Source organism: Cornus florida, unplaced genomic scaffold, assembly GCF_030987335.1.
Source record: "Cornus florida cultivar Cherokee Brave unplaced genomic scaffold, ASM3098733v1 CherokeeBrave_3.0.0_Hap2_Chr07, whole genome shotgun sequence".
NCBI classification, from domain to species: Eukaryota; Viridiplantae; Streptophyta; class Magnoliopsida; order Cornales; family Cornaceae; genus Cornus; species Cornus florida.
The window spans coordinates 7583448-7601521 of NW_026775577.1; the positions used below are offsets into that span (position 1 = coordinate 7583448).

At 36.7% G+C, this 18074-nt stretch overlaps 2 protein-coding genes across 2 annotated transcripts; one reads left to right on the forward strand and one right to left on the reverse strand.

Annotated features, from left to right (window-relative positions):
- The first annotated feature begins 5618 nt into the window (after positions 1-5618).
- On the forward strand, positions 5619-9798 carry LOC132315972 (ninja-family protein AFP3-like). Its single transcript, XM_059814447.1, has 2 exons — positions 5619-6809; positions 8859-9798. Exons 1-2 carry the CDS (start codon positions 6125-6127, stop codon positions 9257-9259), a joined length of 1086 nt encoding a protein of 361 aa, XP_059670430.1. The 5' UTR covers positions 5619-6124; the 3' UTR covers positions 9260-9798.
- Positions 9799-10265: 467 nt separating this feature from the next.
- LOC132315973 (LRR receptor-like serine/threonine-protein kinase RPK2) lies at positions 10266-14632 on the reverse strand. Its single transcript, XM_059814449.1, has one exon. It carries the CDS (start codon positions 14371-14373, stop codon positions 10948-10950), a length of 3426 nt encoding a protein of 1141 aa, XP_059670432.1. The 5' UTR covers positions 14374-14632; the 3' UTR covers positions 10266-10947.
- Positions 14633-18074: the final 3442 nt, after the last annotated feature.

The window sequence follows — 18074 nt, forward strand, 5'->3', positions numbered from 1 at the left end:
AGCTCTCAGCTTTTACAGAACCTATATATTTATCATGTACAACCAAAATAGTACTCTGCCTCGTCTCACCCCAACTCCCAAAAACCCCAATTACTCTCCAAGTCCCAACCCAACCAGCTTCTTTCCCTCTCTGTATATATCTGTGTGTGTGTGTGTGTCAATATATATGAAAAAAGTTGGGATAAGTTGACCCACGAGCTTACAATTTTCTCTATTATCCTGCACAACAAATATTAAATTATTTTTGTAACCTTCTACTAGTCTTTCCTCAACATTCGAAAATCGAAACTAAGGGTATATTTGAATTGAGAGATTTGAAGGGATAATGAGAGAATAATATAAATTGTATTTGGATTGGTTAAAATTAGATAAAAGAAAGGATAGGGAGAGATAGCGCTATTCCTCCTTATCCCTCATTTTTTATCTCTCTAAAAATGAGAAGATGGGGAGAGAAATGATAGTGTTTAAGTAGTATTTTTATAATTTTGAAACTGCCCTCAATAATTAAAAGGAGGAAATTATTATTCCGCTCATATTCCACTATTTTAGTAATTTGATTGTTATCATTTCTCTTCTTTTCTCTCCTCTGTCATATTTAAATAAGAATACTATCTTTTCTTTTCTATCTTTCCAAATATAAATAAAAATTATTGTTATCCCTTCTTCTTCTTCTTCCTTTTTTTTTTTTACAAAGCCAGATTGAAGTCTATATAGAGATAAATAGGTGTGAATTTTTTATACAAAAAAGAAAAAGAAAAATTTCAAGTTATGCCACTAACCAAGTTTTTGATAAGGTGTCGCGCTAAGTGGTCAGATCAAAAGTATTTGAGTTCGCCACTCCTGGTAGGCAGGGTGATCCGATCACTATGAAGGCTTTACAAGTTCGGGTAGGAAAGAATGTTATAAGAGGAGACTTATCCCATATAGTTGAATTCGGACGGAAAGTGAAATGGATAAACACCCATCCGTTACAACTAGTATTCTCTCGAAGCAACTATCTAATAGTTTAAACTTTTGATCAGATCACGAAATACTCACCCATTACAATTAGTATTTTCTTGGAACAACCATAATTAATAAATTCTCAAATTCAAATTACTAAAAAATTATTTAATTCAGCGTTTTAATACATATCTGAATTATTGGTTCGAATAAAAATCCAATTTTTTCAAATAAGATGATTTTTCATGATATTCTGATAATATACCACGTATGTATATTATTGCATGTATGTACATTGTATTTGTACTCTGTAATATACTCCAACTGACAGGGCGCGTGGGTGCGACAGACTCATGACGCCATGAATTTCCACCAAAACCCGGTCACGTCGTCTTTGGCAAGTTGATGTTGCTGAGCTGTTGATTTGCAACCACACATCGACACGTGGCAGCTTTCAGATTACCCGTAACAATATCAAAAGTGCAACTTGATCCCTATGGGTCCACCCGAGGATCTTTCACGATTTTGGGTTTTGCTTCTTGGTTGGAGATTCATCAATCAATTTGGCAACTTGACAAATTTTTTTATTATTTTTTCATAATCCTAAACTTTGTACTATTAATTTAACAATCCCATTATTCCTTAATACTACTTTTTTTGGTCAAAAGAAATCTTGATTAATTGTAGAAAAAATAAAATGTATGAGTTCATCCTAAGCCCCATTTTGACTCCATCAATCTAAAAAATAAATAAATAATGTGACCCCGCAACTTTAAATTTATTTTATTGTGATATGAAGGTCACCCTAATTCGAAATCGAAAATAACTTTTTTTATATAAAGAAAAGTTTGCGTACATCTGAATCATTCCAAACCGAATAAGAACAGATAAAATATTATTTTTTATTATAAATTTGTGGGGATGTAGCTCACAAATCAACGTTGCACACCCCCATGTTTCCCGTTAGGCTCGAGCCCAGTATCCATATGGCGTACCTTACGCAAGTTGAACTTGACTTGAGTGCTACCATATGTTTTGACAACAGTGCTCACACGAAGGTACTCGAGGTCCAAGGGCGAATCCAGGAATTGTCAAGAGGGGGGCTAAGCGAAAAAAAAATTTTAATAGGATAATTGAATCTTAAGGGGATCGAAAGATGAAAAAGTTGAAAATTTTAAAGGAAATACGATTAGACTTTGGAGGGAGAGGGGTTAGGTCACATAGAAGATTAGGGGAGCTTTCTGATGTATGCTCTAGCTCTTAATCGAGCTTTGGTGATTGTTTAGGCCTTGTTTGTCTTGGGCCTATTTGGTTGGGCTTTGTTTTAAAATTGTAGCTTAAATCTTGGACTTATTTGGATGGGTTAATATTTAGGAGGGCTAATACTACTACTAAATTTTTTTTTTTTTTAGAATTGGACTAAATTTAGCATTTTTAAAAATAAAATAAAATAAAATAAAATTTTGGGGAGGGGGGGCTCAAGCCCACCCAAGCCCCCCTCTGTGTTTGCCTGTGTCGAGGTCCCTCCGAGCATCATAGACTGATTAGAGGGCCCCACGACCTATATTTTATTTAGGCTTAGTCAAGAGGATGATGAATTCAGGTGCTTCGACTGTAACACTGATAATCACATTAATTGTTCTCAGCTACTGCTACGTTTGAAAAAAAATGTGCATTTAATGCAAAAACACTCACCCTCGAGCCTAAGGACCAAAATGACCCTACAGACCTTATAGGGTCACGATGGCTTAGCAGGAGGGATATAGGCATTGAGTTTGACCCTCGAGAATAAAGCGAAGGTCAGGGAGTATAAAAGAAATCCTTCATGCACAAAGAAGAGGGAGAAACAAAATAAAGGACCGGAGATGCATCTCTTTCTCTCTTTCTGGCTAAGGCTATTGTTCATCTTTCATCATATTTTGTATTTAGATATCACCCCTTATTACTTTTAATAATCATTGTAATAAAGGACCCTTACAAAAATAATATATTATTAGTTTTTTACCATGGAAGTTCAAAGTTCATATTCATACTTCAAGTCACTAATTTGTTTTTTCCCTATCATTTCCATTAAATTTCTTCTTGTTTCTAATGAATAAGGAAATTTGATAGCATGGAAGTTAGAAGGGATAGGGGGTATGTTTGAAGAAAAGAATGATTCTCTTTCTTACGCTATGGATTTACTTGAATTAGATGTAGAAGAGCAAGAAAAGGGAATTTTTAGTGAATGATTTATAATTGTTGTACGTGCAAATTGTGTAAAGTTTTTGAAATTCTTACCACTAAGAATTGGAAAGATACTTTTATTTTCACTTATATTTAATGGAATTAAAAATATTAGGACAATGAAAGAAAAGAAATGCTTGATAATGTTCCATAAGACTAATTTTTGTGCATAAAAGAATAATTTTAAATTAAAAATTCATTAGGTTATTGGCTCTCTAAAAGCACTCAATCTTCTTCGTGTATGATGTACCATTTCAACCTCATATAATGAGAATGGGAGGTAAATAAGAATTTTTTTAATACGTTGCAAATTGTCATCGGACTCAAAAATTAAAAGACTGAATTTAACTCTTATGTCTTCTAATGAATAGATGCTTGTCATTTGAGTCGAAAAGTTAAATTGTTAGGTGATATAATCTAACAAACTTATAAATTCAAGATTCTCCTCATCAAAATTGAATGCGAGACAATAACTTCTAATAACTTCCCAATTAAAAAAGTACTAAACGAAGTTTAAAGAGCTACTAGTAGCCTCTGAAGTCGACTTTGAATGCCTGAGAAAGGTAAGTAAGAAGGCCAGACCAAGTGGTGTGTCATCTAAATAGATTGAATGAAATAACTCTTGGACCTTGTTTTATTTATTTATTTATTTTTCTTCTTAAAATTGTACAAGAAAATAAAGTTAAGAAAAATAAATATTCACACTCTACACTTCCCTTGTACTGATGTTTTTCTTTTAAAATGCATTCTTACGCTATACTTTTATTATTAATTTTAACATTTTACTTATTAAAGAAAACCCGAACATATAGTAAGTGTATAAAAATGAAGAGGCAATTATATTAAAAAATATACTCTTAGGTTATGTTTGGTGTAGTGAGGAGAGAAAAAAAAGAAGAAGAGAAAATAAAGAAAATGATAGTGTTAATTGTTTGGTTGATTAATAAATCATATTTGGGAAAGAAAATAAACTATTTTAATAAATTTACAATCATACTATTTTTCATAGAAATTTTCTTTTATTAAAATAAGGGCAAATTTGGTATTAAAAAAATTTCATTAATAATATTAGCCTCAGTTTCCATTTTTTTTCATTTTTAAAAAGATAACAAAAGTTACCATTCATGTCTTATTTTATCCCTCCAAATTCTTCTTTTTCCTTTTCTTTCAATATTTCTTACCAAAGATATATATTTTTATTTTCTTCCATTACCAACTAACCATTCTTTTCTTATCTTTTCCTTCCATTTCTATTCTACCAAACAGATCCTTCGAGGACTTTATGGTATAAAAAATTAACCCTTTTTTCTTTATGTGTTTTTTATCTCGTATGTCAAACAATAGTGGGACATCACCATTCCTCTCCTATGCCCCATGCCAATTAATTTTTTTGAAGACAGCAGTGGCCCTAAATTGTTCCCTATTGCTTTTTCATTATTTTCATTTGGTATTCGGTGAAAAATACGTACAGTGGGCCTTTATTTCAATATTATATAACCACTCTTTCTTATGAGCTGATAAGCTTGACCTCTATAGTGAATAATTATGAATTATGTGAAAGTACTTATCAAATGAATAGTAAAATTAATTATATTTACCTTTTTTTAAAATTTATCAATATTTATATAAATCCTTTCATGTTTTATAACTTGACTTACCTCTGCTACGAAATTTTAATTTACATAACAGATTCTCTTTTTTAACCATTTTACCTTTTTAATATTTGAAATAATAGTAACAAAATTGTAAAAAATTCAATGACATGAAAGATAATTGAAATTATAAAGATAAAAGGAATTTATGTAGGATATTGACAAATTTTAAGATAAATAAATAAAATTAACCCCCAAACACATTTGGGTAATTTGGATGATTTATTTAATTTAAATTTTTTATAAAAAAAAAAACAAATTTATTGTATAGTAGTAATATTTTGAAAATTACCATCAAAATGGAAAGTATCCTGGTAAAAGGCCATATTCTCTAGCAGTCCACTTGTGCTGACATGCAGAGTATCAAATCCCACTTGCAACAAAATTTTCATATGCATCGATCAAAGAACAGGGACCTGGAACCAAACTCTAGCTCGAGACTCGAGGCTACTATCCACGTGTCAACCTCTCATGCAACGGGCTCGTCGCTCAGGGAGACAGCTATTACGTACATATATAGAGAGAGAGACTGCCTATACAGAGAGATAAAAACCCACATCCACGTGGCAATCTCAACCTCTTCCACATCTCACCAAACGACACGTCTCCTAACAGAACCCAATCCTATGACACCTTTAACAGAGGTTAGACGCTGGTTTCGGTTCGTCCGGAAACCAGGTTGTCAAAACCACGTGGGTGTGCAGAGGGGCTCTTCATGGTCGACACGTGTCGACACCTCTTTCGTTTACGTTTCGATGAAAAGGGCACTTTAGTCCTTTTAATAATTCTATCAAATTGAAGATCCTCCGCTTCCTACTTGCTTTTCCCTCTGTTTTCTTCTCTCTCTAACTCTGTCTCTCTCTCCTTCTTCTCTATCATGCCTTTCTCTGTTTCGCCGGCCATTTTTTTTCCCGAGAAAGTGTAGGAAAATCCGAAATTACATCCTCTGAGTTTCATGGGGATTTTGTTGAATTTTGTTTCAACTCAATGCAACATGGGAAACTCGTAAGTTTTTTGTGTTCTTCATTCAAAATCTGCAACTTTACTAGATTTTTCTGAGAAATTATTCTGGAAATTGACTTCCTAACAAAAATCAACCATCTGGGTATTTGAAATTTTGTTTCACCTCAATGCAACGTGTGAAACTCGTAAGATTATTTGTGTTGTTCGTTCAAAGTCTCCAACTTTACTAGATTTTCCTTCTTATTTTCCCGAGGGATTCTGCTGGAAATTGACTTCCTAACCAAAAACACCCATCTGGGTATTTCAAAATTTCACCAAATTTAGCTTTATTTGTGTAATAAATGGCGGAGGCTGAGGGAAAAAGGGAAACGAACCGTGTTTCTCTGCAGGTGAATAGTTTCCCGCGAGATCTAATACAAAAAATCATCGCTCGAAACCATTTTCCGGTGAAATTGGAGAAGCCAAGTCGTGAGGAGGTGGAGGAAGAAGATGTGGAGCTGAGTCTCGGGCTTTCGTTGAACGGTCGATTTGGGGTGGACCCAAATAGAGAGACGAAGCTAGTTCGCTCGTCGTCCATACCGGAGTTCATGATGGCGGAGAATAACTACACGGCGTGGGTTGCGGCGCCGGTGGCGGTGTATGCGCCGCTGGTGAGGACGTGTTCACTTCCTCCGGCGGGGACGGAGATGGAGACTGAGTGTCGGAAACGGAAGGAATTGCAGTCACTGAGACGCATGGAGGCGAAGAGGAAGAGAATAGAGAAGCTCAAGAATGTGAGGATGGTTCGAGATGAGTTGAATTTGGAAGAAAATATTGGACCTCAGAATTGTGGTAATGGAAATGGGGAGTTTTCGGTGCCTTCTGGGATGGGCAGTTGGGCTTCTGGAGCAACTGGAGGGGATGTGAGTGTTCCGGGGACGGAATCGAAACCCGAAAATGGGAACTGCTTGGAGGGTTCAATTGGATCAGGATCACAACGGAGTGGCTCTTCTGGGATTTCTGATTTTGAGTCTCAACCAATCAAAGGTATCAAACTCTGTTTAATCCTCATAATAAACTCTTTTGACTGACTGTTTAAAGAATAGATTGATTCATGTTGTGTTCTAGTTTGTATGTGAATATGGTCTAACTTCAGCTTAATTGTATACGTCTCGTGATTGCTTGTAACTTTTCTTTTTACATTTTTCATCATTCTGTTTTTTTTTTTTATCTTGCTGCTATAGTTTCAAAAGCTGATTAAAAACAACCCAAAAAAAGAAGAAGAAAAAGAAAAACGCGTTTGTGATTTTGTCTTTAGCTATGTAATGCACATGGTGTTTACTGATCGAGGAATTAATGGGTGATGTTGATTTAAGGATATCCATAAGGTTGCTACATTTGCTACATTGTGACTTGGAGATCACGGGATCAAAACCAGAAACAGTCTTTCCAGGTGGAGGGAAGATTGCGTATATCTAACCCTCCTAGATCCCGTAATAGCGGTAGCTGCACTGGGCTAGCCCTTAAAAGCTATAACTATTTTGCCCTAAAAGACCTGCCCACTTTCTGTGTATGCGGCTGCAACCCCATTATTTCACTTGAGCTTTTCAACTAAGATAAATTGATCAAATAGTTAGAGATATAGGTTTGGGGCTATTAGGAAAAGACCTTTTGATGGCAGGTCCTGCACCACTACATACAAACCCCTGTTCAGTTATACTGATAAAACATAAAACTTGTTACGATTTGATGCTTCTAGGCAAGACACTGTTTTTCATGAACTTGTTTGGTTCAGAGATGTAGAAATGAAGTGAAAATAGGTCATTGAAGCTTTACTTTACAGTGAGAAATGTATTCGGTTGGCATGGTCCATATGATGTATATGTGGATTGTGGACTGCGACCAACCTTAAGGTGTTGGGTTTTAGTCCAAAATGTGTATTGTTGCCTCAAGATTTGAATATGGTGAAGCCCTGTATTGGGATAAAAACCTCAGTGCTCCTGCACTGTGGAACTCGTGAAGGCATTGAATTTGCCAATCTACCTTAACCTAGTTAAAGAAGAAGAAATAGTATGGGTTTGGCTCAGCTAGAATCCAGTCAATTACTCTTTCTGTAAATCTTGTTTAAGTATCTTTGGATATTCTTTATATTTTCGTAATTCAGTCGTATTATTAAATCATTTTGGTACTAATAAATATACTGTGTTTTATTTTATATTTAACGTATGTGGTATAAGATTGATTGATCAGGTCAGACCGTGCAGTTCTAGCCGGCACAAATTTATTCTAAGCCAAATCAAATGGTTGGCATTTTCCTTTTTAGTGACTCGAATAAGGTTTATTTTTATTTATTTACTTTTTGGAAGTAGGACATAAGCCTGACCTTAAATTTAAGATTTAGTACTGCTGCAAGTGGGTGAAGATACATATGTATGCTTTACCTAGTAATATGCTTTATTGATGAAATTCATCCGTGGGGACTATTTTCCACTTCAGGGGGTGGGGGAAAGAATATTCTTACATGAGTAGTGTATATTTATGCTTTAATGAAAAGTTTGTGGACCTTGTGTGTGTGTGTATATTTGTTGCAGTAAAGATTATTTCTTAAAAAAAAAAACAGTACAAAATATAGGAAGATTCATTTCTCCGATGTGATGAGAGTTGTTGGAAACAACTTTTACCCAAGCTTCTGAGGAAATCATTTCTGTGTATCAACACAAAAATGAGCCATAATTACCACTGAACAAGTACTGAACAAGTCGTGCTGCCATTATAGAACTTAAAAATTATCTTGTTCCGCATGGTGATTGCTGTAACTTCAATTAATTTTCCCATGAAATGATTCCTGATTACGGGAGGCTAGAAAAGCAATATAGATTGTGCAGAGTAATTGTAATGTCATTCATTTTAATGTCAACCGGCAACTCATTCATGTGTTTATAACACACACTCTCTCTCATCCACAAGCACTGAATCTGTTACACAATAATCTCATTTCCAACATATTTCCATTCACAGTGAGGGTCATGAATGTTTTGAACAATCTGGAAGTTTATCTATTCCTTTTTGTGGTCTTACATTTTAGTTTCATTGCAGGAATGAACAAATACGGTGAAGCAAGAAGCCCAGCTAGTGTCCACTCTCTGCCGGAGCAGAATTCAGTACTCACTCCTGAAACAACCGAGAAGCCAGTTGAGGTTTTTGGAACTGCAGTGGGGAATCCATCTATGATAGCCAAAGCCACCGAAAAGGAAGCAAATGAAATGGTGAGGGGTGTGTCTGCAAACATGCCTTGCGTCTCTACAAGGGGACTTGGGCCCAATGGAAAGAGAATAGACGGTTTTCTTTACCAGTACCAGAAGGGAGAGGAGGTACGCATTGTTTGTGTTTGCCATGGAAGCACTCTCTCTCCTGCCGAGTTTGTCAAGCATGCTGGTGGTGGCGATGTGGATCATCCTCTGCGGCATATAGTTGTTAACCCTACTAATCTTGTGTAACTGTAGTGGCCCTGCAAACGCTACAAGAAATCGGACTTTTAATGACTTGTAGTGTTGAAAAACTATCTTTTGCTGAAGGAAAAGAAGTAATGGAAAAATCGACTTCAATCCTTTGCATTGTTAAAAAATTATCTCATCTTTCAGTAGACAAAGCTTTTGTATTTAAATCCTCTTGTTGGAAAGGCAAAAATGGTGGTAGAGCAGAAATTTGAGGACTAATTTTTTTGCCACCCCTCTTCAGATTTTATTAGATTCACTATTGAACTACAAGCATGTGGGAACTTTGACATAAATATGATGTAAACCAGACCTGTGATGACTTGTTTTAGGTAACAGCACTACAGCCGGTATTTTCTTTCTTGTTAGAGAATTTATAACTATGTTTCTACTTAGGTCTTTGGGAGAACTTATGTGCCTCTCTACTATTTAGAAACTAAGTATGCTCAATCTGTTAATTCCTCAATGAACTCTTTGGGTCCTGTTTCAATTTTATAAATGATCATATTTGATGTTGTAATTCATGTATTTTGGCATATTGACTGATATATCCAAACTTCAAATCTTAGATCTGGAACAAAGGGCCGAAGCTTAAGGTAGTTTTAGCCTTCCAAAGTAGAGTTCAAGTTCTCGTAAACATAAAGTGATTGTACTAGTTTATTGTCAAGGTAAAAATAATAATAGTAATAAAATTCTTAGATTTGGATAAGTTTTTTCTTGGTAATGCCGGCTGCAACTGATTGGCTTCTAGAATTTATATTAGAAATTAAATTATGCATTATTGATGAACTAGATAATCTAGTTTTTTATTTTTCATTATATTAAATTTGTCTTATAATTTTGTGGGATTATAGTTAGTTTGTCTTCAGTTTGGGAAAATAAAGGTTTGAAGTCTAATCTTTTTCGTATTAAAGTTTCTGTAATATTACGGAATTGAAATATTTTGATCCACACAAATTTCTTTGACCAAACTAATGAACATACAAGCACTTGACAACATGAAACCATGAGACAGAATTTGATTTTATGCATCAAATGGTACCTTTTACAAAAAGAAAGTCAATTATGAGTCAACAACAACACTTGTCACACATTTTAACAAACCAATTTCTTGTCAGTAATCACTAATCCATAAGATAGACCTATGACAAAAGGGACTAAAGTAACAAGCACACCACACACACAGTGTTGTAGCATCTGGGCAGGGACATGCCTTCCCAACAATGGACTATCATCTGTGTAATGCACTCAAGTGTTCCAGTAGACAACCAATGTGAGGTCAAATGAGCTACATACACCTTAATATTCTTCACAGTTTTTTGAGCATCTGAACTCCAAGCAACAACCTCAGCATTCGGACACATTCCCCAGAAACATTTCTATTTTTTTGGTATTATTAGAACAACAAATAGAAATGAGATGGCACGTGTACAACGCGGGAGACAAATTACCTGCATTCTTCTGCAGATTCATCAGTAAGCCCTCTAATCAGGGAAATGGCACCGGAAAATGGGAGTAAAGCTATATTACAATTTACATGTCGAATAGCTACAACATTCTGGACTCCTAAAAGACAGCCCTGTAAGAGAAATAACAGAATTTCCCCCGAGAGAGTGCAGCAGAGCACAAATTAAAGCTGGGCTTACACAATCCTAATGTTAATAAGTTGACGTCCGGTCTCATCAGATTAGCTAACACGATGGAGGTTGAAGTTGCTTCAGCCGTCGTACAACTTGCTTCATTGTAGGCCTGGTCGATAGAGAGTCAACGGTACAAACTACAGCCAAGTGCAACACTTCTACTAAATCATCATGGGGACCTGCTTCCCATAATCCTGCAGTGAAGAACTCTTTGGCACGGCCTTGTCTTAGGAGCATACATGCCCACGCGACAATATTGAAACCATTGCCATAGGAAGAGAATGAGGGATCCAGTGCTTTCTTGTCAGAGATCAACTCAAGCAGAACCACCCCATAACTGTAGACATCAGCCTTGTCGGAAACACGGCATGTCATGGCATATTCTGGGGCAACATACCCAAATGTTCCTGCCACACCTGTTGTGGCATGGGTTTCTGAAGTTCCCAGGAGCCTGGCCAATCCAAAGTCGGACAAATATGCATTGTAGTCATCATCCAACAGGATGTTGCTAGGTTTGACATCACGATGGAGAACACGAGGCACACACTGATCATGCAGGTAGGCAAGTGCACGAGCTATGTCCAAAGCAATCTTGTGCAGTATCCTCCAATCCACAACCCTTGTAGACCTTTCCTGAATGAATTTTTCCAAATTACCACCTGGCAAATAATTATATATAAGAAACATCTCCGTTTCACTGGCATGGTAACCTATCAAGGTCACAAGATTTGGATGGCGGAGCCTCCCTAGGGTTTTTATTTCTGCATCAAACTGTTGAACCCCTTGGAACCGCCCAACTGCAAGCCGCTTAATTGCCACTAACACTCCTGGAGTTATCTCAGCCTTATAAGTTGCCCCAAAACCTCCACTCCCAATGCAGTTGCTTGCATTGAAACTGCCTGTGGCCTGCACAACACTTTCAAATGTCAACGGAACCCCAATGTCAGTGAAGACTGTAACTTCCTTTCTGGTAGACGCGGATCTTCTGGACTTTGGTTTCCATCTTCTGGTGTAGAAGAAGAGGACAATGAGAGCAAGAAGAACTGACACAATGGCTGATGCAGATGTTATCGATGCAATCTCAATTGCATTAAAACCACTATTTCCACTTCTTGGGGTCGGACTTGTGATTGGAGAAACATAATTTTGCGAATCCCCAGCCCTCCCTTGTGGATCTGAAGATGGTGCTGTCAAGGAGAACATGCGGCAAGACCGCAAAAAGGGATTACCAAGGACACTACTGCATTTCATCAGATTACCATTCAATGGCAGCGGTCCAGACAAGTTATTGAAGGACACATTGAATGCTGAGAGCGTTGTCACATTTGCCAAACCAGAGGGGATCTGTCCCGACAGTTTATTGTTGTTCAGCAGAAGCACAGTCAGGTTCTTCAAATTCACAAAATTGTTTGGAATTTCACCGGATAGAGAGTTCGAAGAAAGTTCAAGCACTTCTAAAGAGAGCAACTGCCCCAAGGTCGTAGGTATTGAACCAGTAAGGTTGTTACCAGCCAAAGAAAGACACTTGAGACTGCTTATCCGGCCAAAGCTGCTTGGTACTGGACCTTGCAATAGGTTCCAACTCAAATTAATAGCAACAAGAGAAACCACATCCCCAAAGCTAGGAGGAATGGTCCCACTAATCTGATTGCCAGAGGCATCCAAAACCTTGAGAGACCTGCACATAGCACCAATATTTACAGGAATCTGACCAGATATTCTGTTGCTGCTGACATTAACAATCATTGCGCGCAATGCTTCACAATTCTCAAATAAATCTCCTGGAAATGGTCCGGTAAGTTTGTTTACAGCAGCAAGAAATGCATAAACAGTCTGCTGCCCTAATCTGTCATGTGCAAGCGGCACTGACTGGAAACCACCAGTAAAATTGTTACCACCAAAATTGTGAAATACGGCAAGACTACCACCATCACCAAAAAATGGCAAAGGAATGCCAACCTGAGTTCTATCCGCAAAATACGATAGATATGCAGATGATAAGTCATAAGGTTCAAAAGGATATCCACCAAAGGAAGGAACATGGGGGCAAGTGCTGTAATTGAATCTGGGGATTGAACCTGAAAGGAGATTCCCACTGACGTCAAATACAGTCATACAAGGAACCGGAAGTTCCTCAAGCAGTTCGCCTGTCAGCATGTTCGAGCTCAAGTCAAGAAAATGCAGCTTCTTGCAGCGACTGAACCCTTCAGATATTTCTCCATTAAAAAGATTCTGGGCAAAGTTTACCATCTCTAAGTTGTCACAAACACCCCCTATGCTAGGCAATTTCCCCTCCAGAGTTGCCCTCGGCGCCCAAATTACTCTGAGCTCCGGAAGATTCATAATTTCCTCAGGGATTGCACCTTGAAAGTAATTAAATTCCTCATTAGTAGAACTGGATTGCCCCAGTGAGGAATTCCCCTCTGAATTAGTAACCTTGGGAAGAGGATCGAGTAAATTTGAGAAGACAATGACAGATAATTTAGAGCAATTTCCAAGCTCAGGAGGTATTGAACCACTAAGGCTGTTCCTTGAAATATCCAACACTTCAAGCTTCTTCAGCTGACCAAGTTCAACAGGAATGAGCTCTTCCAGCATATTTGAATACAACAACAGCGACCGCAACCCACTACAGTTACCCAAACTACTCGGAATCCCACCAACCAAGAAATTCCCTGAAAGCTGTAGATGCTCAAGCTTCCCACAATTGTCCCCAATCTCATTCGGAACTGACCCACTAAGCCGATTAAATGACAAGTAAAGCCCCCTCAAATCTCTAAACCCACCAAGAAACCCCGGAATCGAGCCATTAAGTTGATTCCCAGCCAAATTTAAGACTTGTAAACTCATACAATCCGACAGAGAATGTGGTATCTCCCTAGAAATCTCATTAAAACCCAAATTAAGAACCCTCAAATTCCTTAAACCCCCGAAATGAGACGGGAGAGACCCAGTAACGGAATTCCCTTCCAGATCGAGAACTTCCAACTTTTCCATACCCCATATCTCAATAGGTATTTCACCACTCAAATCATTGAAAGGTAAAGATAGAACCTTTAGTTCTGTAAGCTTTGCAATTTCAGGGGGAAGAACACCCACTAATTTGACATTACTACTCACACAAGTTCTCCTAATCTCAGACCCATATAATGGAAATTGAGCATATTTAGCGCAAGAGAAAGAACCCGAATTACCTCCGCCGCCGCCTCCACCGGTGATGTTGAGGGCCAAAACCCTAGAATTTGAATCGCAGGTGACGCCGAACCACGAACAGTGATCAGAATTGCTCGAATTCCAGCTCGCGAGCACTCCGGAAGGGTCAGAGACTGAGCTCTTCAGCTGCAAGAGCGCCGATTTGTCCGAATCGGCACCGAGAACAACGTCGGCGTGAGCTAAGGAGAAGACCCAAACGAGAAGGAACACTTGCAAGGGTTTGTGGAGATGGTACCATTTGATCACAGAAGAACAGCGACCCATTACTGAAACCCTATAAATGAACAAAATATTCAACAAAAGCCCCCACCTTTGTCTCTCCCAAGTCAGTTGCAGGAGTGGGTTTTTTTGTGTGCAAAAAACCCTAACCCTAATCTGGGTTCTGCTGAACAAAGGTAGAGAGAGAAAGAGGAGGAGGAGACGAGGAGAGAGAGAGATTCAACTGTTGTTCTTTGAGAAAACGCGTTGTTGTTGTTTTAATTTCATTTTTGTCTTTTTTTTTTTTTTTTTTTTTTTTTTTCTTTTTCTTTTTCTCTTGTACTCTTAATATTGTATTTACTACTTCTCTGTTGTGGTTTCAAGTGATTTTTCTCTTTTTTTGTTGTGGTGTGTTGTGTGGTGGGTCCATTGAACATACTTTTGTGAACTGTGGGGACCACTGCAGGTCAATTGACATCAGCCCGTCAATGCTTACCGGTTCTACCGGGTTGGGCGGTTCAATGGTCTAGATGTCCATTCAAAGTTGACTCGTTTGAACTATTCATTTAAAGAGAGGGAAAGTAAAAACTAGAGGCATAATTTCACTGATACTCCCAGTAGTTTGGTCAAATATCAGTCTAAAATATCTTTCGAAAATAACTATTACTTAGGTCCATTTTTACTTGCCTCCGTTAAAAACATGGGAAAAGACATATTTACCCCTAATTTTTTAATCACATTTAATATAAAATATCAAATAAGGTAAATGACTTTTATACCCCTTATATCTCTATCTATAAGGACGTCCTCTCTCCTCAAGGAGGATTGTCTGTCTCTCTCTCTTCTCTACAGATCAAAACCACTCTCTCTCTTCTCTACAGATGCGACCCACAGATTAACAAAATCATGAAATCCTAAAGTATAAAGATTAAGCTTTGGATCACCAAGGCTGCACAAGAACGAGTACTGCTCAAGGCACATCAATGATTTACTAGATACAGGACAACCCACAAGACTGCGATAGAGGTCAGCTAGATTTTCCACAAAATCAACGAATTTGAGGTAAGAATCTATGGGTAGCTCATGAAGGTTAGTTGTGGGGAGTCCATAATGAAGAAGATGTTCGGCCATTGACACTGAATTGGTGTCATTAGAATTCGATAAAATGGAATTGATAGTCAGGTTGCCTTGCCGGTGGTGGTGGTTGAGCTTGTCGGCGCAGCCACTGGCGGTGGTACTACCAGCGGTGGAGGTATCTGGGGAGCTTAAAGCGTGGACTTGGGTGGTCTTACAACGGTGTCTGATATTGAGACCGCGCATGGTATCAATTAAAGTAGTGTGTATTGACGGATGAGATTTTCAAACCTTGATTTGGAAATGGGTTTTTTCAATTGATCTCCATTATCAGTTGAAAAAGACATGAATCGAACAGGATTGTAAATCAAACGGTTGATTGATTAGCTCCGACTCGAACAGGATTGTAAATCAAACGGTTGATTGATTAGCTCCGACTCGCTAACACCATCATTAGAGAGAGAGAAAGAGTTTCTGGCTAAAGCCTAAAGACTCTGCTTTGGTTTTCTTTCTTTTGTAAGCATTGATGCAGAACATATCGCCGGTGTTTATGGAGCTTAGCAGCATGGTGGTATGACGGAGGAGAGGACACGATGTATACATATATATATGTATACATATATATATATATAAGAAGCAACAAAGTTATATAAGGAGTAATTTAATTTGTAGAGTTCCAGTAATTCTTTATCCACGCAATCCTTGTTGAAATTCTGGCAATCGTCGCCCACTTTTTCCCCGAACCTGGCCTGTGGATACATAGTGCTTCACCTCCGGCGAGAGCTGATTACATATGGTTTATTGTATATGAATTTTTGTATTATTATTATTATTATTATTATTATTATTATTTTGGTAATTAATCAATTTTGGGAAAACCAAACCCATTAATTGTTTCTTTCAATTTATTAATCAGGGTATTTACAAATTGATTTGGGAATTTAGTATTGGAGTTTATGGCACCAATAAGTTATGTATAGAAAGTGTATATGTTGTTGTGTAAGAGAGAGAGAGACGAAGATGAATTAGACAGATGAAGAAAAAAAAAATTTAAATATAAATATAAAGTGATAGAAATAGACTTCAATTCACATGCTTTACAATAAAAAGCAGGGTTTTTGTTGTCCAAAAAATATGAGGACAAGCCTATATATATATATATATATATATATATATCTGAAATGGTGGAATATATGAATGGGTGATTGATCGTAGAATCGGACACTTGTAAAAAATTTCTTATTTTTCTCTCTCTTTTTAAATTTCATTAATTTCTTTAAAAAAATAAAATTTTCTTATTAAAAAAATATATGAATGGGTGATTTTTCTTATTTTAGTTTTTAAAATTTTTCTTATTTTTCTCTTTTTAAATTTCATTAATTTCCTTACAAAAATAAAATTTTCTTACTTAAAATTTCATTAATTTCCTTAAAAAAATATATGAATGGGTGATTTTTCTTATTTTAGTTTTTAAAATTTTTCTTATTTTTCTCTTTCTTTTTTTAAATTTCATTAATTTCCTTAAAAAAATAAAATTTTCTTACTTAAAATTTCATTAATTTCCTTAAAAAAAATATAGAACCGAATACATGTATGGCGTATAATAGCCCTCAATAGCAAACTGTATGATGTTGATCACCTACTTTATTTATTCTTGTATATGGAAAAAGAAGGGTAAACATATCATTTAAATAGTCAACCTAAAGTCAAATGAGGGTAAACATGTAATTTTAATCATTAAAGAAACAATTTATTAGATCAAACCAAAGTCAAAGGATAAGAATGTCTTTTTACATGTAAAAAGTGATCTGATACACCTGTCAACTAACTTTTGGGGTGTGAGTGAAAAACGGAGCAAACGTTTGTAATATGAGTGATAGTTATTTTCGAAAAATGTTTTAGACTGATATTTGGCCAAACTACTGGGGGTGTCAGTGAAATTATCCCAAAACTAAAAATGGTTCCCAAGTATACTGGGCTAGCTGATGGCCCAAGAATTTGTAAAACCAACAACCCTGTTCCAAACCCAACCCGGTGAGCCTAATTAGGACCCTTGGTCAACTTATTCGGGCTAGTTTTGGAGGTAGATATTCACACTCCCCTTTTAACCATTACACTCCACTCTAAAAATAAAATGACACGAGTGTTTATAATTCATAAACAGAAAAAACTAACTATTAAGATATATTTGTCATTTATGCTAGAAAAAAAAGACAAGAAAATAGTGTATTTGTTATCTCTCATTGTCTTTGTCATCTTTGCTTTGTTCTCATATGAATATGGAGTCGACCACATGAATTTTTTGTCTCATACTCGTCATATTTCTTACTATGTTACCATCTCACGTTATATTTGATCGCTTTTCCCGTCTCTTATCTTCTAGAAAAATTGAACTTCATCTTCTCACCTTTGCATATGTACCCAAACTCTTTGATGGGTGCTATACTTCATTTTTGCCTTACACTTTCATTTGTGAATTGTGACCTTGTTTCTTCTAGTCACTCCAACCATTTATCTCAGCATTCTCATTTCACTAAGGGTCTGTTTGGTTAGACAGAAAATTTTGTAGAAAGTGAAAGTGAAAGAAATGAAAATCAAGTTTCTATCATGCATTTAGTTAACAGGAAATATTTTGAAGAAAGTTGTAAGAAAATTTTGTTTTATTAGCTTGGATGGCATGAAAAGGAAAATAA

Excerpts from the sequence above, each read along its gene's own strand:
- LOC132315972 (XM_059814447.1), top strand. The coding sequence starts at position 6,125 with ATGGCGGAGGCTGAGGGAAAAAGGGAAACGAACCGTGTTTCTCTGCAG. Across the intron at positions 6,810-8,858 it reads TGAGTCTCAACCAATCAAAG|GAATGAACAAATACGGTGAA; the intron begins GTATCAAACTCT and ends GTTTCATTGCAG.
- LOC132315973 (XM_059814449.1), bottom strand. The coding sequence starts at position 14,373 with ATGGGTCGCTGTTCTTCTGTGATCAAATGGTACCATCTCCACAAACCC.